Source organism: Mizuhopecten yessoensis, unplaced genomic scaffold (genome assembly GCF_002113885.1).
Source record: "Mizuhopecten yessoensis strain PY_sf001 unplaced genomic scaffold, ASM211388v2 scaffold5413, whole genome shotgun sequence".
Classification (NCBI taxonomy): domain Eukaryota; kingdom Metazoa; phylum Mollusca; class Bivalvia; order Pectinida; family Pectinidae; genus Mizuhopecten; species Mizuhopecten yessoensis.
This window is the reverse complement of record NW_018406037.1, coordinates 167493-190247: the sequence shown is the minus strand read 5'-3', so window position 1 is coordinate 190247 and position 22755 is coordinate 167493. Positions and strand designations below refer to the sequence as shown.

The 22755-nt window shown below is 36.9% G+C and overlaps 2 protein-coding genes across 2 annotated transcripts in view; one reads left to right on the top strand and one right to left on the bottom strand.

The window, feature by feature from the left end:
- LOC110450674 (cell wall integrity and stress response component 1-like) overlaps nucleotides 1–9094 on the bottom strand; it is a 38979-nt gene extending 29885 nt beyond the window's left edge. The window contains exons 1-2 of the mRNA XM_021498299.1: nucleotides 8921–9094; nucleotides 3764–4244 (exon numbers count right to left, since the gene is read on the bottom strand). Of these exons, the coding sequence (XP_021353974.1) occupies nucleotides 3764–4244; nucleotides 8921–8987 (548 nt within the window). The 5' untranslated portion in view covers nucleotides 8988–9094. The remainder of the gene's footprint in view (nucleotides 1–3763; nucleotides 4245–8920) is intronic.
- A 5468-nt stretch (nucleotides 9095–14562) lies between these two features.
- Nucleotides 14563–22755, top strand: part of LOC110450673 — a 123722-nt gene continuing 115529 nt past the window's right edge. The window contains exon 1 of the mRNA XM_021498298.1: nucleotides 14563–15127. Coding sequence (XP_021353973.1) covers nucleotides 15026–15127 — 102 coding nt within the window. The 5' untranslated portion in view covers nucleotides 14563–15025. The remainder of the gene's footprint in view (nucleotides 15128–22755) is intronic.

Here is a 22755-nt window from a genome sequence, read left to right as displayed (position 1 = left end):
AACTACTGGTATACACTGTGTATTACATAACTTGTTAGCAACACTATGTCTCAAACAACTAGTGTGGTTTACATTTTGTCCTAAATCACTGGTGTTTTTACACTGTGTCTCGAATAACTAATGATATACACTGTGTCTCAGATAACTAGTGATATACACTCTGTCTCAAATAACTAATGATGTACACTGTGTTTAAGTTAATTAGTGATCAATACTGTGTCTCAGATAAGTTATGATATACACTGTGTCTCAGATAACTGGTGATATACACTGTGTGTCAGATAAGTTATGATATAAACTGTGATCTGAGACAACTAGTGATTTACACCGTGTCTCAGATGACTAACGATCAACACTGTGTCTCAGATAACTAGTGATCAACACTGTGTCTCAGAAAACTAGTGATCAACACTGTATTTCAGATAACTAGTGATCAACACTGTCTCCCAGATAACTAGTGATTAACACTGTGTCTCAGATAAATTGTGATATAAACCGTGTTTCAGAAAACCTGTGATCTACACTGTGTCTCGGATAACCTTTGATCTACACTGTGTCTCAGAAAACTTTTGATGTACACTGTGTCTCGGATAACTTGTGATCTACACTGTGTTTCAGATAACTAATGATTAACACTGCGTCTCAGATAACTAATGATTAACACTGTGTCTCAGATACCTTCTGATATACAATGTGTATTACATAACTTGTAAGCAAAACTGTGTCTCAAACAACTAGTGATTTACACTGTGTCCAAAATGAATGGTGATATACACTGTATTTCAGATAACTGGTGATTTACACTGTGTCACAAAAAACTAGTGATCTACACTGTGTCTCAGATAACTGGCTAGCTACATTGTGTCTCAGATAACTAGTTAACTAGACTGTGTTTCAGATAACTAATGATTTTCACGATGTCATAGCAAACTAATGAGTTACACTGCGTCTCAAATAACTTGTTTGTACACTGTGTCTCGGATAACTACAGATCTACACTGTGTCTCGGATAACTACTGATCTACACTGTGTCTCAGATTTATAAAGTGCATTTTTAATGATTAATTTTAATGTCTTAGCTATTAGATGAATTGGAAATGTTTTATTTTTGTCATTGTTACTTTCATTGCATTTAAAACTGTTCATAATTTAAATATACAAATATGAAACTACTTTACATTGCCCGGAACGGCAATACTATGATCGGAGTACTTTGGTTTTGACCTATATAGAGTCAGTTGATAACGCATAGTTGAATTGAAGGTTTTTTTTCAAATTATGATTGTTATGTGATAAATAGAATCTAACACTCGTGTCCATGTCACCTTGAATTTATTAAACTCGTTCAATAAATTCAATATAACATGGACACTCATGTAAGATCCTCTATATCTACTCTGTTCCCAGTGGGCACATAACGTTGTATTTACGTTGGTACATCGTGCTCTGGTTGCGAAGTCGGCAACCATCATACAATGTCCGGACAACTTTTTTTTAACAGACATTGTACTAACGCTCGAAATTGACGTTGTAACAAAGTTGTTATTTGGTCACACCACACTATATGCAAAATAAATTATTATTAAAAAGATACCGAATGGAAATGTAAAGCTGGAAATATTGAATAAATATCGAACAGCAACCGTGTTATATACTAACATAACGTCTGACAGCATATCTCACAAAATTGGCACGTACACTGTATTGACCTTGGATCTACCACCATTATTTGTAAATTATTAGATCCTTCAACTTTAATCTCAGTTTAGTATGTTTTGTGAAGTATTTCTAAATGAGCCAAATATTCTAAACTAATCTATACTGTTACCATATTTACTCCTAATCTAATTCATTTCAAATTTTCACTTCTGTTTATTTGCGCTGTTTTTCCCACTTCCTGTTATTTTTCTGTGTGTGTGTTGGAAAACTGATCAGGAAGACGTCCATGTTCATGTTTTGAGGAATCTCTTCCATTGAGTAACTTCAATTAAGGTATGTACCTCTAATATGTTTTTGGAATGTGCACATTTTTAATACGGCAGCTTCGACGATCAGTCAGGCCATGTATGAGAAAACGATTGCACTTTCGTCCATGTTCATTTTAAAGTCATCAATTGAATTTAACGGGTTAAAAGCTAATCCTAATAACCATGATGTACAATTAACAATAGTTTAACCGTCTGTTTATTTTTCACTTCCCACTCTCTACGAAGACTTCATATTATAACGGATTTCTCTCTTCCCCTTAGCGGTAGAGGAGTTCACTATATTGACACTTTATATGCATTAACAAAGTATGCATACATTAGGCCTACGTCATAGTATAGACAACTTTAGACAAGCCAATCGGTGAAACAGAAATTATTGTTTTTAAATTCACAATTAGTAAATTGGGTTAATTGCTGCGATGTCAGAGATAATGCATTTTATCATTCAAAGCAATACCACTGGATCTTTATGAAGGAATGTGTATACTTATACTTTTGATCTGAAATGAATCATTGTCTAGTTTTCTTTAATTAGTAAATGAAAACTAATGATCTACACTGTGTCTCAGATAACTAGTGATCACTCTGTGTCTCAGATAATGTGTTATCTACACTGTGTCTCAGATAACTAGTGATCTACACTATGTCTCAGATAACTTGTGATCTACACTATGTCTCATTTAACTAGTGATCTACACTTTCTATCAAATAACTTGTGATCTACACTGTGTCGCTGAGTCTCAGATAACTGGTGATATACACTTTGTCTCAGATAACGAGTGATCCACACTGTCTCAGATAACTAGTGATCACTCTGTGTCTCAGGTAACGTTTTTTCTAAACTGTGTCTCAGATAACTAGTGATCACTAGGTGTATCCGATAGCTCGCTAGCTACATTATGTCTCCGATAGCTAATTATCTACATAGTGTCACAGATAACATACTAGATACACTGTTCTCCATATAAGTCGTGATCTGCATTATGCCTCAGATAACTGGCTAGCTAGATTGTGTCTCAGATAACTTCTTAGCTACATTGTACAGTGTGTCTCAGATAACTAATGATCTTCACTGTGTCTCAGATAACTAGTGATCTACTCTGTGTCTCAGATAACTGGTTATTTACAATGTGTCTCAGATAACTAGTTAGCTACACTGTGTCTAAGATAACATGTTAGCTACATTGTGTCTCGGATAACTAATGATTTACATTGTGTCTCAGATAACTACTGATCTACACGGTGTCTTAGATAATTAATGATTTACATTGTGTAACAGATAACTGATGATCTATATTGTGTCTCGGATAACTATAGTGATATACACTATGTTTCGGATAACTTGTGATAAACACTATGTCTCAGATAACCTGTGATCTACAGTGTGTCTCAGATAACTAGTGATCTACACTTTGTATCAGATAACTGGTGATATACACTGTGTCTCACAAAACTACTGATCTACACTGTGCGGTCTTAGAAAGGATTGTGACCTACGACCTTTCAGTCAGTTGAACAGAGCACTAAAAGCGGCCTTCTCTTGCTATTATGTTATTGCTCCTACAGTTGTATTTTCGTATCGATTTTGAGTTGTTTTGTTTCTTGCATTTTTTGTCCCACGTGTGTAGACTCTTTTAGTAAGCTGTATCTTATTGTTTGTCTGATATGTATTCACCTTTCAACGCCCTAGTGAATGGTTAGCATTTTTTCAGATTGCATTGTAGTTATGGATGTGATAATTTACAAATATATCAGATATGAAGCTATATACATACCTAGATGTTGATAAATCCTCTGTAGATACAACGCTGGCTGAGGTCATAGAAACTGATGGGACAAGCGTTAATGTGGTCTGAAGGAAATCTGAGGATGACGAATCCGAGGATTTATGTGTGGAAGATGATTTTAAAGGTGACGATGAAGATGTTGATAATAGAAGCGAAGTCAACATCCTTGTTACATTGACTCTAACCGATGTTCCAACAGGGAGGTTTGGAGAATTTGTTGTTGACTGTTGTGTTTCCATTGTTCCTTGATAGCTAGACAAAGTTGACGAAACACTCCTCACTATCGACGATGGGCTTTTTTTCGTCGTCGTAGGGAACAAACCGTATGTTGATTGTAATGTGAGGTCTGTGAATAGCTCACTAGTTTGACCTGAAGTTTTTGTGGACGACTGAGGTAGGGCCAAGCTATAAAACTCACCAGTTACCTCAGCGCTGGAACGTATGTGGACATCTTCAGTACTAGAACACCCTGTGAATCATATGAAATTAATAGCAAATGGCTGTGCGTTATATACATATACATGCCAGTGACAAATGTGTTGTTTATAAAATTTATATTTACTTTAATTAGTAATGTATTTGGATCCACAGAGCAAATGTTACTGTGTATATTCGATCACACTGTCGCTCTTACTGATTAACATTACTCCATGTGTGATGCCGTCATCAATAAATGCCCAAACAAAGACGTCATGAAATACCGTACCATTAAAGGTTTGAAATGCATATTTTTAACATTTATGAGGGTATGCAACATAGTTCCGTTCAAACATATTCACTGATGCGCGTTAAAAAGCAAAACACCGCCATGAGAACAACATGAACTGAACAGCCATTTTTGTAGGAAAGATGATGCGTTGTCAACGGTGACGAAATACACAGTTGAGCAATAATAAAATAGTTCCACTTTGCATATTTTTTTAATAATCTAACTTATATTACCAGCATGTTAAACAATCATTGATTATATTAAAAATTGACAGTAGATCTTAAAAAAAATAACACTGTACAATATTTTAGTTGCAAAAAGTCAGAAATTTATTCCGTGTTTGCGGAGATAGCTGACGGTTAAAAACCGGTTGTGCAGCGGCTACGCTCATCAGGCCACGAAGCGGTTCGTCTTTCAACTAAACAGAAAGTGCGTCCGTAAAATGTAGAGTTTCCTAAGAAACCAGATGACCATTTAAAAGATGTTTTTGGCTGAATTATTAAGGCGATTGTTTGTGTCAACAGGACTAGCTCATCGTTTGAGCATTCGGCATGTGTTACTATCGATGAGGGACTGGCCGACGAGCCGGGACGATTTCACCGGCTTCGCCACTTGCAACGGACGCTAGTGTAGATTCTAGAGGACAGTGCATTATTCTGTTCTGTTGAAAAGGACCAGTTATAAATCTTATAGCAGACACGCTTCGGTGACCCGACACAAACATGATGTGCCTTCATTCAAAACCACAATCAGAGGTCATGTAACGGTAGATGAGTACTGTTAATATTACTTCACACTTGCTTTTATCGAATCATGCAAACATTTTGAGTTGGTACTGTTACCATATGATACACATGAAAAGCTAATACAGTGAAAAGGAATGTAACATTTAGTAAGTCTTTTATACTCTACAACCGTAATAAAAGTGCCCACGTGTCCGGTCGGTAACAATGTTAAACGTCACAATCTTAAAGGGGCTATTTAGTCAAATGACAATCTTGAAATCGAGTTGATATTAAAAATATCTTCTAATGAAAGTTTGCGTAGTTGATAATGACATGACCTGAAGTCAACGCCCCATGTGATCAGTTTTATCTTTGGTAAAGCCGGCGCTAAAAATAGATACGACTGAAATAGCGCAGTAAGGTTCCACGCTGTCGACCGACAACACGTGTACATTTGTGTACAGTGTCAGATATTTTCTAGTTCCAACATATAGTTACCACCTTCAACTAATTGAAGATTTTGTCACGAAGTTGGGTTTATGCAGCACAAATGACATACTATATATATTACATAATAATTAATAATTATACACTTAGTTAAAGTTATGAGAAGGAAAATTTAGTTCGAGGACAGTCCGAGAGAGAGGTCCGAGCAAGCTAGTGATGGGCAGCCCCCACCTGCAAATCTTGTTCGGAAAAAGGGGAAAAGAAGAGAAGTGGTGAATTGTTATGTAAAGTCTGTTGAAGTAACTAATTACTCTGCATCTTCAATTTTATAGGTGTGCTTGGAAAGAGATGTTTTGAAAGAGCTGAAAGTAATTTCGAGGAAAAATTGATTGTTGTCTAGTTAGTGTTTTCGAATATTGCTGTTGGTTTTGGACCTGGTGGGAATTTCTAGGAATTATTCTGGCTCGGTGCATCCTGTCAGTCGTGGATATGGCCACCGTGCCCTCATGAATTTTATGGAACATCTTTAGGCGTGCATCTTTCCTGCGATCTAACAGGCTGCGCCAGCCAGGAGTACCAACCATATATGTTACACTAGAGGTATTCCGCTAGCGATTTGACACATATCGGGCACCTCTCCTCTGGACCATTTCTATGGTGTTGATGCTATTTTTTGTGTATTCTAAAGAGGGTCTGACCAAAGTTTTGTAAGCCTGTTCTGTAAATGTTATTGCGCTAACTTTCATGTTTCTTCTGAGAAATCATAGAGTAGAATTTGCCTTGTTGCAAATCTGATCTACATGATAGTCCCATTTCAAATCTGATCCGAGGGTTACACCTAGGTATTTCACAGAATCAACCTGTTTAAATATTTGGCCATGAAGAGAATAATTAAAAATGACAGAGGATTTTTTCTTAGTAATTGTGAGAGCATAACACGTATCTAGGTGGATAGTAATTAACCAATTTTCTCCCAAATGGCTACAAATGTAGTTTGTCCAGGTCAGATTGTAGGGTTCTGGCATCTTTCTCTGACGTAATTGTCAGATATACGATGGTATTATCCGCAAACAGTCTGACCGTGGAGTTCAAGCCAATTGGCATGTCATTAATACAAAATAGGAACAGACTAAGCCCCAGTACAGATCCCTGGGGGACGCCGGATAAAACTGGTACATACTCAGATTTGACGCCTTCAACAAGTACTGATTGGGTTATATTATTTAAAAACGTTGAGATCCAGGAAGCAGTTTTATCATCTATACCATAAGGACTGAGTAATGTGTACAGATACGTGTTTAAATGATCTGACTGGTCCACTATAGGAATGGTACTTGACAGTGTTTCCCTGTAGCTCCACTAACACCCTATCATAGAACAGCTGGCGAGGCCGAGTGCTGGTAAGAAGAAAGTGGCTGACCTTGTCAAATGCTTTGGAGAAATCCATAACCAATATATCTGATTGTTTAGAGTTGTCAAGAGTTTTGGTAATATCGTCAACAAATTCTAAAAGTTGTGTTTCACAGGATCTGAATTTTCGAAAACCATGCTGGCGAGGAAACAAAATACAGTGTCGATCTGAATGTGACATGATGTGTGACACTATGACATTTACCATTAATTTACAACAAATGCAAGTGAGTGAGATAGGTCTGTAATTTACAGGATCATAATGTTGGCCCTTTTTAAAAATTGGAGCAATATGGGCGGTTTTCAAATCTTGTGGAACAGTGCCAGATTGTAGGGACGAGATGATTATTATACTCAAAATGGGGGCAATTTCACTAGCCAATTCCTTCAAAACTCTTGGACTCAAGTCGTCTGGGCCTGGTGCGGTGGAACTATCAAGATGTTTTAGTAGTTTTTGAATACCATTTGGGGTAATGAGGGGGTGTTCATGGTTGGATATATCTGATCTGGATTCATATAATTTTCTTTAGCAAAGACGTCAGGAGATATGTTTTTGGATGTAGAGAAAATTGATTCGAATTGCTCATTGATTAGATTTGCTTTTGAATAGGAATCTTAAATAACATTGCCATCCTCTTTTAGATATGAGTCTGGAATATTCAACACTTCACAATGCATCGCAAGCAAGAATTTTAAGTATCATCAGATATAAATCTAATCAGATATTTCTGTTCCCAGTTGGATCTGAATAAAAACAAACAGGTTTAATACGAGTATGCATACACTGAGAGGGTGTACGGCAGCGAGAAGCTCAAACTACAGACAGTACGATATCAATATCTTTAAACATTAAATTATGACTCATTTTAGTTATTAAATGCTTTTGATTCAGAATAAATGCTTGTATTGGTATTCTATAGAAGTTATGTGAATTGTGAATAAAGCGAGAATTTACCTTCTCTTTTCGATCGAAAGATTTTTTTGTTAAGCTAGACATTCGCCGACAGCTGCCGCTAAAACGTATGGTTGTACAGTTAAGGATTTATTTATTACTGGTTAAAAACGTCAAGAAAGAATTGCCTCGTGTCAGTTTGTCAACATGATTTGGTCATAAGGAGCATCAAGCTATATTGTCATGAAGCCTTTTTGACAAGAGTATAAATAAACAACCTTTAAGCTGCTGGTATTGCTATGACAAGAGATAGTTGGTCGTGAAACCCGATCATTTTAGTCAGCATAATAGTTTACCTATTCTATAGATGCGATGTAATGCAAACACTCGTAGTTTTACTCTCGCGTCAACGCAATCATAACGGGTATCCACACCAACTATTATCACGGAGGTCGCAACAGCCATTTTTGTTTATCAATATTCGTATTGATACCTATCTAAGCTTGTATAAAAACCTCGCTGCTAAAAATGTAAATATCTACATCAAGTTACCATTGTCATAATAACTATTAATTTTCAATACATTTAACCCTGACGTCAACATTTTGGATTCTGCCAATTATTTGGAATCGTGCAACAAAATATCGTTGTCAATGCGCATATGAAGGGGTTTTATTATTTTATTATGCATAGCCTCTCTCTCTCTCTCTCTCTCTCTCTCTCTCTCTCTCAACGCCTGAAACCCGTTGTTAAAAATGCATACCGAAGTAACAAACGCTAATAAATATCCCGTCTATATTGATCGAATGACGTAGTAGTAATCTGGACATCCGTCGTCTATGTATCAGATGTTTATCATTGTACTACATTACAAGTATTAGCGTTATCAGTAGAGTATCGCAGGGAAAATGTTATGCATTATACAAAACAGTTGATATAATGACCGATTCTGAAAGTCTTACCTGATATACTTAAAAACGTAGAAGTTAAGATGATTAGAATTATAACGAATTTATACAAATCATCCATCTTTTTATGACAGCTAACATCGTATCAATAAAGGGGATGTTCCATCCACTGGTCCTGTCGGTTTTATGGGTGAGACGTGCCCTCGTAGTGTACGGCGGTCACTTGGACGATACAGTGATCACTTATCTACATCTCTATCAGCCGTTATCGCCAACCCCTGAACATAACATGCACATGATTCTAGTACCCCGTACCCCATACCCTGTACCCTGAACCCCATATCTCGTACCCTGTACTTTCACAACACAATCCATTCGACACGACGTGTATCTTGATACACACATCTGCGTTAAAGGTTAGTTTCATAATACATGTGTGCAGATATTTTACAGAGATGTAATAGCTTTACGATGTAAATAGTAAAAACAGTTCAGATATATGTTTGTTCGAGCTGTTGTATGTATTTTGCATCACTGCACAGTGGATAACATCGTTTCTTTGGTTTTAAAACGGAGTGAGTGAACTCACAAATCGAATTTGTTTAAGAATTGATTGATAATACCCCAATTGTAAGTGTTCTTCCCTACGCAGGCAAACAAAATGTTATGCTACAATACACAACAAAAGTCTTGAACGATTCAACGAATTGTTTCAGTCTACACTTTACCCTGTACCCCGCACCCTGTACCTTGTTCTTTGTACCCTGTACCCCGCACCCTGTACCCCGTACCATTTACCATGTACCCTGTACACTGTACCCCGTACCATGTACCCTGTATTCCGTACCCTGTACCCCGTACCCTGTTCCCTGTACTTTCACATCACAATACATTCGATACGATATGTATCTTGATACACATATCTGCTGTAATTTTATTATTTTTTCTGTATCAATCATTTTACAGTCCTTATCATATAGATTTTGCATATTTTGTATACATTAACCATACATATAATTGCATTAGTGTCCATTAGTAAAAGTTGCTACACAAAAATATGCATGTTTATGTACTTTATAGTTATATGTGTTCAGAAGTTGAGACAAACAAACAGTTATTCAAGGATATACTTGACACTTTCCCATTTCTGCCTGGTATTTCTTGCTGCATTTGGGGTCAGTATTTAACCTGAATACAGATCTAATTTTCTATAGTTTCTCATAAAAAATGTACAATTTTCCCACTCAGGTAATAGTTTGAACTGTCTTCTTGATGATATATATTTCTTAATCAATAATATTAAAAGGTTTATTCCAAGTGGTTTAACACCTTCAGTAACCCCAAATAGGAAAATGTCAGGGTTATTTGCTTTAACAATATGATACTGATTTAAGACTGAGTTGATCAGACATGTCCACAATGACTGGCTATATACACAGTCCCAGAAAAGGTGGTATATTGTTTCTGATGCTCCACTACAGAAACTGCATTCAACAATATAGAGTTGGTGAAGACAATATGTGAATGATTCTTTGCAATTTTGAATCTTTTGTGTATTTTCTAGAGAAAGGTCTAATAGAACATGCCACCTTCCATGGGACTTCCCTGGATTTGCTTTTATTGTAGACACAATTTTCCCGTAGAAAATTATTTTCGCTATTTCTGAGCTGTTTCAGATTTTCATGTATATGTGTTTCAAAATTGTCCCATGGAAGTTAATTACTCTCTTCCAGCCTCTAGGTTTAGCGCTAATAAGGCTATTGTAATTCATAAAGTTAAAAGTGATTTGATATTTTTCTACAAACTGAGTATATGTCAAGAGATTACGATGAGCATCTACTAAGTCCTTTATGTAGAAAATACCCTTAATGACATAAATGTTTGAAAAATACTGTTTTTTTGTTTATCTTTATGTTACATTTGAACCATAGGGCTGATAGAAAATATGCTCGGTAAGAGACCCTCATATCTGTACAATTTCCTTCCAAAAGATACCTAAATTTCTGTGTTTTGATACTTCAAATAGTCCAGGTTTTGTTAAGGTCCAAATCTTATCCCCTCCAAAGTTTTCAATATCATCTATTAATAGTTTTTTTCCAATCTGAATGATTGTTAGGTGTTAGATATAACATAAATGTATGTATTTATGGTGTATCGATTGTGTGATAGGTGTAAGGTATGACATATACATGCATTTATGGTGTATGGGCTATGTGACAGGTGTAAGGTATGACACATATGTATGCATGTATGGTGTATGGGCTATGTGACAGGTGTTAGATATAACATAAATGTATGTATTTATGGTGTATGGGCTGTTTGACTGGTGTAAGGTATGACATATACATGCATTTATAATGTATGGTCTGTGTGACACGTGTATGGTATGACATATACATGTATTTAGGGTGTATGGGCTGTGTGATACGTGTAAGGTATGACATATACATGTATTTATGGTGTATGGGCTTTGTGACACGTGAAAGGTATAACATATACATGTATTTATGGTGTATGGGCTGTGTAACAAGTGTTAAGTATGACGTATACATGTATTTATAATGTATGGTCTGTGTGACACGTGTATGGTATGACATATACATGTATTTATGGTGTATGAGGCTTTGTGACACGTGCAAGGTATGACATATAGATGTAAGTATGGTGTATGGGCTGTGTGACACGTGTAAGATATAACATATATGTATGTATTTATGGTATTTGGGCTGTTCGACAGGTAAAAGGTATAACATAAACATGTATTTATGCTTTATCGACTGTGTGATAGGTGTAAAGTATGACATATACATGTATTTATGGTATACGGGTTGTGTGACACCTATAAGGTATAACATATACATGTATTTACGGTGTATAGGCTCTGTGACACGTGTAAGGTATGACATATACATGCATTTATGGTGTATGGGCTGTATAACACGTAAATACATAAATTTATCATAGTTATGTAAATAAGTGTATGGGAAAGTCCGGGGCAGAGTTCAGCACGTGCCGTATTACATGCACGTGCGATAGGTGAGTTTAGGACAGTGATGACACGTACATGTATGCCTAGCAATTGAACGATACGGACTTTCCCACCCAGCCGCCCATTTTCGGAAATGCATATTTCTGTGTCTTTCATTTTGTGATTGCAGAATCTTTATTAGTCGAGCGTTCCACGGATGTTCTTGACGGTTCAAAACCAGATGGAGATGAAGACAGAGAGGAATATAATGTTCGGGACTCGCTGTTTGAAATTTCGATTTAATATTGTATAAAGTGAATAAATGTACGTCCTCCTTTAGCAAGGCGGACGAACTCCCAGTAATGAGTTTGAGTTTATATGATAAATAACTTATGTTCGTTTAAGGGGGGCGAACAAGAACATAAATGTATGTATGCTGTATGGTCTGTGTGACACGTGTTAGTTATGACATATACATGTATTTATGGTATATGGGTTGTGTGACGCGTGAAAGGTATGACATATACGTTTAATTATGCTGTATGGGCTGTGTGACACGTGTTAGTTATGACATATACATGTATGTATGGTGTATGGGCTGTGTGAAACGTGAAAGGTATGACATATGCATATATTTAGGGTGTATGGGATGTGTGAAACGTGAAAGGTATGACATATGCATATATTTATGGTGTATGGGCTGTGTGACAAGTGTAAGGTATAACATATACATGTATTTATGGTTATGGGCTGTGTGACAGGTCTAAGGTATAACGTATACATGTATTTATGGTGGATTGGCTGTGTGACACGTGTAAGGTATAACATATACATGTATTTATGGTGTATGGGCTGAGTGACACGTGTAAGGTATGACATATACATGTATTTATGATGTATGGTCTGTGTGACACGTGTAAGGTATAACATATACATGTATTTATGGTGTATGGGCTGTATGACACGTGTTATGTATGACATATACATGCACTTATGGTGTATGGTCTGTGTGACACGTGTAAGGTATGACATATACATGGAATTATTGTGTATGGGCTGTGTGACACGTGCAAGGTATGACATACACGAGTATTTATGGTGTATGGGCTGTGTGACACGTGTAAGGTATAACATGTACATGTATTTATGATTTATGGTCTGAGTGGCACGTGTAAGGTATAACATATACATGTCTTTATGGTGTATGGGCTGAGTGACACGTGTAAGGTATGACATATACATGTATTTATGATGTATGGTCTGTGTGACACGTGTAAGGTATAACATATACATGTATTTATGGTATATGGGTTGTGTGACACGTGCAAGGTATGACATATACGTTTAATTATGCTGTATGGGCTGTGTGACACAGGTTAGTTATGACATATACATGGATGTATGGTGTATGGGCTGTGTGACAAGTGCAAGGTATAACATATACATGGATTTATGGTTATGGGCTGTGTGACAGGTCTAAGGTATAACGTATACATGTATTTATGGTGTATGGGCTGTTTGACACGTGTAAGGTATAACATGTACAACATGTATTTATAATGTATGGTCTGTGTGACACGTGTATGGTATGACATATACATGTATTTAGGGTGTATGGGCTGAGTGACACCCGTAATGTATAACATATACAAGTATTTATGATGTATGGTCTGTGCGACACGTGTAAGGTATAACATCTACATGTCTTTATGGTGTATGCGTTGAGTGACACGTGTAATGTATAACATATACAAGTATTTATGATGTATGGTTTGTGTGACACGTGTAAGGTCTAACATATACATGTATTTATGATTTATGGTCTGTGTGACACGTGTAAGGTATGACATATACATGGAATTATTGTGTATGGGCTGTGTGACACGTGCAAGGTATGACATTTACATATAGTTATGCTGTATGGTCTGTCTGAAACGTGTAAGGTATGACACATACATGTATTTATAGTGTATGGGCTGTGTGAAAGGTGTAAGGTATAACATACACATGTATTTATGGTGTATGGGCTGTGTGACACGTGTAAGGTATAACATATACATGTCTTTATGGTGTATGGGCTGAGTGACACGTGTAATGTATAACATATACAAGTATTTATGATGTATGGTCTGTGTGACACGTGTAAGGTATAACATATACATGTATTTATGATTTATGGTCTGTGTGACACGTGTAAGGTATAACATATACATGTATTTATGGTGTATAGGCTGTGTGAAAGGTGTAAGGTATTACTAGTATTACTACACACTTGCTTTTATTGAATCATGCAAACATTTTTGGTTGGTACTGTTATCTAGTGGCACTGCAACACAAATGTAAATATACTTTATTAACTGTTATATTGATATTGTTTGGAATATATTTTCTGTATATATTACCGAACTAGATTATTTTGTCTTAATATGTATGCATATAACTTAAATATTGATACGCCCAAATTGGGGTAGGTATGTTCATTGGAATTTCCATTGTAACTGGTATGGACCATAGGGGAAAACGTCACAATAGCGTACTCTTGATGAACACAAAACGTACCCAGCCCTATACATAGTCAAAGCTCTAATAACATACAAGCCTGACGTAACTCTATACATCTTCCGGGTAGCTTTTGAATGTCTAGGACAGAGACACGGACAATTAGCCGTCGACTACAAGTATGCTGAGCCATTCATATGCAAATTACTGTATTTAACGAGCGGTATACGTAGGTAATCGCTGTAAATGTGTATAGCACAACCCGGGTAGTGTACAGTCTATATGTGTGTGCGCAATATGCACAGTCGGGTGGATATTCGTTGCTATCCTATTTTACTTCTATCATATACAATTTGTCTTCGTTAACACCAACTAAACGTATTACGAACGGGCTACGGTTGAAAGGTTTGTTTTTTAGTGAGGTTATTTTACTGGCATTTGTTAAAATGACCTAACGATAGGAATGCTGGGATAGGTTCTATAACCAGGAAGTCTATCACACAGTCCGGAGAAGGCAGCCAGACGAAAGGAGCCTTTATTTGCTATAGTTACTGTGATAAACAGATTCGTTCAGACACTGTCTATGTTCTTGTACTTCTACTTGAAACAACTTAATTATTTATTGGATCTCCTCCGATCCCCTAGCAAGGGGTATTACCCGTGTTTGAGGAGGTACGGATCCACTAAGTGAGATGGCGGACGAGGACGTGGACGATCTGTCGCAGCTGGGAAATTTGGATAATGCCACCATAAAAAGAACTCTGCAGTCGCGATATGCGAAAGACAAGATATACGTAAGTACTCATACTGGGCATTGCGATAAGTTAACACAATACAATTTATGTTTTTTTTTAATTCCAACTACCTTAATTATTTCATATATCCATACACTATATTTCAAAAGTACGTTTCTCTTCCCTCTATTTACATAGCTTTTGAATATGGAAATATTAAAAAATCAACAACAAAAATACCCCAACGTTCAGAATTGGTATACAGGTAAGGTGTAATATCGATCACGAAATGATATGTATATTGCATGAACCTGTATGGTGTATGGGAATATAAATGTCAGACAGGTTTTGTGTTGGACATACAAATTCCTATCTTTTTGTTTTGTTTTTGTATGCGATGATTATTTACTACGCGTATCATCCAGTGTACAGAAATGCTATGAACTCTACACTTATCATTACATACTAATTTCAGTGCCTTACTTAAGACCAAAGTAGTCCATCAGGTTTGAGTTGTCCTATTCCTGTTATACACTATATAGCTATACATTTTCGGAAAATGTTTTTCTTCGATATCTTTCCTAAATAGAACTACAGTATATGACAAAAACGTAGTGCAGAACATGTACTGTCCCAATGTGATGAATATAATTTAAGTTCGTCTTGCAATGAAATTTAAATATTCGTTTTATTAAACCACCACTTTAAATATATAAAGAACGGGTTAAAATATTGACAGTTTTTTTAAAGGTTATGAAAGATTTCTATAATACAGTGCGTTATTATTCCCCCTAACAAAACATTTAAAAAATATTAGATTGATTTTAACGGGATTTTTCAACATATGTATATTCACTGGACTCTTTATATTAATTCCTATGTAAGCCATACTAGATGCTGTTGACATATTTTCTTAACTTCCTCTCCATTATTGGACACTTGTATGATCTTCATACAATAATAACGCAAAATCTTTTATGTAAAGAGCCTCGTGTCTACATGGCCTAATTGATCGAGTCTCTTTAAACACCAACATGGTTGACGCTTACCTAGTACCCGAAGTACCCTATAGACAGGCTTTCATCGTACCATCCCGCTTGGTAAACAGGTCACCGCTCTCACAATCGCATATCCAAACGTCTCATTGATATCTGAATAGATATAGACATGCATTCAATGTTTTCGTAACTACATTATGGTATGTGGTTTGGTTGTTATTGCTAAGAAAGTAACATTAACATATGTTTAGCAGTCCTATAATATATCCTCCATATGCATGTATATCGTTTATACATTTTCTGTCTGGTGTACATAGATTACAGACGATTAACAACAAGGCAGTAACCATCTTAAACAACAAGCAAAGGAATGCATTCGTATACGTAGAGAACAGTTTAAAATTAAAATAGATCCACACCAGCAGACCAATCGTTACGTTCACCGCACTGTACGTTTACACACGTGTGCTGTCACTATACAAACTGAACCACTCAAGGTTCCGCTTTTGTCAACGGAATTGTTAATATTCAAATCAAGCGGTGACGCACTACAATCAATTATGCATGGCGAGAATAAATATAACTTATACACGCTCAACACACATTTGCCCTTGTGATATAAGGCGGGGATTTTTCTATCTCTGCATTAACATTGATTTTAGGGGCAGGCAGTATTTGCGGCTGAAAAAATTCCCAACTTTAGCAAAAGTGCAAGCTCGTTAATACAATATCAGTAGTTATTGATTTAACATTAAACTATTTAAATGTGTAATAATTCACTTTTTATGTATTTTGCTGCTTCCAAACGCTGAAAAGTCCTGTTACGAGTTGATTACTGCATCCAAGAAAGCACAAACACCCATGTATAGAAAGTCTCTACTGCTTTGAGCTGAATAAGCTCTAACGTGTTGTCGAAGTTTAGCTTGTATATGCATTTGTGGTATAACTATGTATTTGTGGTAGTATATTGTGATGCCTGATTGAAGGTTTAATACAATTGTTGTTTAACTTTCTGAAAAAAATTACTGTTTGTTAATTGGTACTCTGGTAATTAACTACAATGTAGGTTTCAATAATTAACAGTTAAAGTAAGGGTATGAGGGATATTTAGCAAGTTATTGATCCCCCGAGGCCAGGACTTTTTCCCTCGGCTTCGCATCGGGAAATAGTCCTGGCCGAGGGGGATCATAAACTTGCTATATCCCGAAAAACCCATACTTCAACTGTTGTATTATACCGATACAAACACTCGTTGTCAATGCGAGGTGATGGTCGGTCCAGAAAGTACCGGCTCCGCTGGCCGGAAATTGCCGTCATATTCGATTGCGCTGATTGGTCAGTATTTGGCCAGGCCCACCCCACGACGTCACTCAATTTCCCGCATTTTCCGAGGGAAATAGTTTCAAAACTATCGCACCCCTCCAGACGAACTATTTCCCTGGCATGCAGTTAGAGGGGAAATAGCTTGTTTATGTGGTTACTTTTGTATAGTGTAAAAAAAGTAAAGGTATAATAATATACAGTTATAGAATGGGTATGAGGGAAATAGCACATTTATGGTCCCCCGAGGTGAACAACTATTTCCCGAGGCGGCGAAGCCGTCGAGGGGAATAGTTTTTCACCAATGGTGACCATAACTTTGCTATTTCCCGAATTACCCATTCTATTACTGTTTTATTATAACAAGACAAATTATTAAAGGCAATTTAACGAATTAATTTATTTATTCATGTCCTTTTACAATTTCAAAGAGAAAAAATACAATTGGAAGTACTGTATGCATCGTCGTTCATGATATCTTCATTTTTAGCAATCAAGAAGTGTTTTTATAGACTGTATATCATAGTCACCATTGTTTTCCTAGCTACCATATCTAGATCTAGTCCCATCCACTTTTTTAAGTTCTGTATAAATCTTGTGTGTCCTAACTGGACACACGTTCACCTCCGCTGAGCTTGCTTGACCCTTCTTGTCGACGCTTCCGGCATTCCGTTCTGTTAAATAAGTTTGAAGTGAATTCACTGCAGTCATTATAACAGCCTTTGTATTTAACATACGTTTAGCGTCCAAAATCTGCTGTAACTCCTTTTTCTACAACAAAACAGTCTTAATCGGTGGCCATTTTCACTGTTGGCATTTGGTTCTGGAAATTTGACGTCACGAGCTTCATGGAGAAGGCCCCGCCTACCAATGTTTTCATTGGTTGAAATCTTATAAGCTCCGCCTCCAAATATCCATGAGGGAGGAGTAGTCCTCTCTCTGGAAGGGAGTGGTCCTCTTTTGCAGGGAGTAGTCCTAATTTGGGGAGGGAGTAGCTGTCAGATGGAGAGATTTAAGTGATTAAGGGAAATAGCAGATTTTATCGTATTGTTTTGATGTAGGGAAAACTCAGTAGACGTATAATAACTATATTTAGTAACGCGTGTCGTCTGCTAAATGGAACTGGTGGGGGTGTTAAGCTCCGGAGTCATACAGGCTCATTTCAGTGTGTATATATATATATATATATATATATGGGTCAAAGAAGTAATACAGACGGCAAAATCCCATATAACACTGGATCATAATGGAGGTATGTCCGTAGGATACGAATTACTTAAAATATTATATGGGGCAAAGAGGGAATTCCAACAGTGTGGACAAGTTAAGGTTGTCAAATTTTCGGAGCGTTCCGCTCCTTTTTCAAGACACAGTGACACAGAACAGTTACATGTACATATACATCATATTACAAGAAGATAGAACTGATATACTATAATAGAAAATATAGCTATTATATAAAACCAATAGTCCCCTCGGCTAAAGACAGCAATTAAGCTGAGTGCATCGCGGACAAGGAACGCTGATGTAGAGGACCTATTCTTGCGCAAGATGCACTATCACATAAAGTGAGTCAGCAAGAGATCTCAAAAACGTGGAACATGTGCATGTGGAAATCTGGTCCGGTAAATGTGAGTAATTTCAATTTGCTATGGAATATCTCATAGGTCGCCTCTCAATTCTGCAATGGGATCTAACAGTCACAGCAGGGGGTCCACACTTAGTCGCCTCTTTTGGTTTGCAGGAATAATGCATGTACTTATCAAATAGGTAAGTGCAGGAGGAGTAAGTGGATGAAATGGCTAAGATACTGTATAAATCTGCATAATTAATCTAACAACGGCTGTTGGTCACATACACTGACATGAAGCAGCAGGCATTACATTGTAGTAGATGTGTGGTGAAACTATATAATATAGATCTACACAGAAAGGTCGAGCTGATAAGTTTGGTCAAGCTAAAGAGTTGACAGTGACACAGGCCTGCCTCCACAACATACAACTAAGGAGCGGAGAGTCCGCTTAACATGTAGTCCCTCTTTTGCTATTGACGCAGCAGGTATTGCGGGAGCAGGTCTGCAAGCTAGCACGCCGTCAGAATAGGCTAAAGGATCTTAATTGATGTAAATGACTTTTTGTTGGGGACAAGTGTGCCGTGAATGCTTATATGTGAACAGTCGCATCTGCGCCACGAGATGAATTCATTGAGAAACAACGATTGCTATGAAAAAATACCCCTCCGCACTCATCAAGACTCTACACAGTTCCTTGTAAGTGTATTCTACGTATTTGTCTTGTCACAACATCAATACTCTACACAGTTCCTTGTAAGTGTATTCCACGTATTTGTCTTGTCACAACATCAAGACTCCACACTGTTCCTTGTAAGTGTATTCCACGTATTTGTCTAGTCACAACATCAAGACTCTACACCGTTCCTTGTAAGTGTATTCCACGTATTTGTCTTGTCACAACATCAAGACTCTACACAGTTCCTCGTAAGTGTATTCCACGTATTTGTCGTGTCACAACATCAAGACTTTACACTGTTCCTTGTTAGTGTATTCCACGTATTTGTCTAGTCACAACATCAAGACTCTACACAGTTCCTTGTAAGTGTATTCTGCGTATTTGTCTAGTCACAACATCAAGACTCTACACAGTTCCTTGTAAGTGTATTCCACGTATTTGTCTTGTCACAACATCAATACTCTACACAGTTCCTTGTAAGTGTATTCCACGTATTTGTCTTGTCACAACATCAAGATTATACACAGTCCCTCGTAAGTGTATTCCACGTATTTTTCTTGTCGCAACATCAGGACTCTTCACTGTTCCTTGTATGTGTATTCTACGTATTTGTCTTGTCACAACATTAAGACTCTATACAGTTCCTGTAAGTGTACTCCACGTTTTGGTCTTGTCACAACATCAATATTTTACACAGTTCCTTGTTAGTTTATTCTACGTATTTTTCTTGTCACAACATCAGGACTCTACACAGTTCGTTGTTAGGTAATTCTACGTATTTGTCTTGTCACAACATCAATACTCTACACAGTTCCTTGTAAGTGTATTCCACGTATTTGTCTAGTCACAACATCAAGACTCTACACAGTCCCTCGTTAGTGTATTCCACGTATTTCTCTTGTCACAACATCAAGACTCTACACAGTTCCTCGTAAGTGTATTCCACGTAGTTGTCTTGTCACAACATCAATTCTCTACACAGTTCCTTGTAAGTGTACTCCACGTATTTGTCTAGTCACAAAATCAAGACTCTACACAGTCCCTCGTTAGGGTATTCCACGTATTTCTCTTTTCACAACATCAAGTCTCTACACAGTTCCTCGTAAGTGTATTCCACGTAGTTGTCTTGTCACAACATCAATGCTCTACACAGTTCCTTGTAAGTGTATTCCACGTATTTGTCTTGTCACAACATCAATACTCTACACAGTCCCTCGTAAGTGTATTCCACGTATTTGTCTTGTCACAACATCAATACTCTACACAGTTCCTTGTAAGTGTATTCCACGTATTTGTCTAGTCACAACATCAAGACTCTACACAGTCCCTCGTAAGTGTATTCCACGTATTTTTCTTGTCACAACATCAATATTCTATACAGTTCCTTGTTAGTTAATTCTACGTATTTTTCTTGTCACAACATCAGGACTCTTCACTGTTCCTTGTAACTGTTTTCCATGTATTTGTCTTGTCAGAACATTAAGACTCTATACAGTTCCTGTAAGTGTACTCCACGTTTTGGTCTTGTCACAACATCAATATTTTACACAGTTCCTTGTTAGTTTATTTCACGTATTTGTCTTGTCACAACATCAGGACTCTACACAGTTCCTTGTTAGTTAATTCTACGTATTTGTCTTGTCACAACATCAAGACTCTACACAGTTCGTTGTAAGTGTATTCCAAGTATTTGTCTTGTCACAACATTAAGACTCTACACTGTTTCTTGTTAGTTAATTCTGCGTATTTGTCTTGTCAAAACATCAATACTCTACACAGTTCCTTGTTATTGTATTCCAAGTATTTGTCTTTTCACACCATCAAGACTCTACACTTCCAAATTAGTGTTCTCCAAGTATTTGTCTTGTAACAACATCAAGACTCTACACACTTCCTTGTAAGTGTATTCCACGTATTTTTCTTGGCACACCATCAAGACTCTACACTTCCAAATTAGTGTTCTCCAATTATTTGTCTTGTAACAACATCAAGACTCTACACTCTTCCTTGTAAGTGTATTCCACGTATTTGTCTTGTCACAACATCAGGACTGTAAGTGTATTCCACGTATTTTTCTTGTCACACCATCAAGACTCTACACTTCCAAATTAGTGTTCTCCAAGTATTTGTCTTGTAACAACATCAAGACTCTACACACTTCCTTGTAAGTGTATTCCATGTTGTTTTTCTTATCACAGCATCAAGACTCTACAATGTTCCATGTAAGTTAATTCTGCGTATTTGTCTTGACACAATAATCAAGACTCTACAATGTTCCATGTAAGTTAATTCTGCGTATTTGTCTTGTCACAACATCAAGACTCTACAATGTTCCTTGTAAGTTAATTCTGCGTATTTGTCTTGTCACAATAATCAAGACTCTACACAGATCATTGTTAGTGTATTCCAAGTATTTGTCTTGTCACAAAATCAATACTCTACACAATTCCTTGTTAGTGTATTCCAAGTATTTGTCTTGTCACAACATCAAGACTCCACCCTGTTCCTTGTACCTGTATTCCACGTATTTGTCTTGTCACAACATCAATATTTTACACTGTTCCTTGTAACTGTATTCCACGTATTTGTCTTGTCACAACCTCAAGTCTCTACACTGTTCCTTGTAAGTGTATTCAATGTATTTGTTTTGTCACAACATCAAGCCCCGACACAGTTCCTTGTAAGTTAATTCCACGTATTTGTCTGGTCACAACATCAAGACTCTACACAGTTTCTTGTTAGTTTACTCCACGTATTTGTCTTGTCACAACATCAGGACTCTACACAGTTCCTTGTCAGCTAATTCTACGTATTTGTCTTGTCACACAATCAAAACTCTACAAAGTTCGTTGTAAGTGTATTCCACGTATTTGTTTTTTCAAAACATCAAGACTCTACACTGTTCCTTGTTAGTTAATTCTGCGTATTTGTCTGGTCACAACATCAAGACTCTACACTGTTCCTTGTTAGTTAATTCTGCGTTTTTGTCTTGTCACAACATCAAGACTCTACACTGTTCCTTGTTAGTTAATTCTGCGTACTTGTCTTGTCACAACATCAAGACTCTACACAGTTCATTGTAAGTGTATTCCACGTATTTGTCTTGCCACAACATCAAACA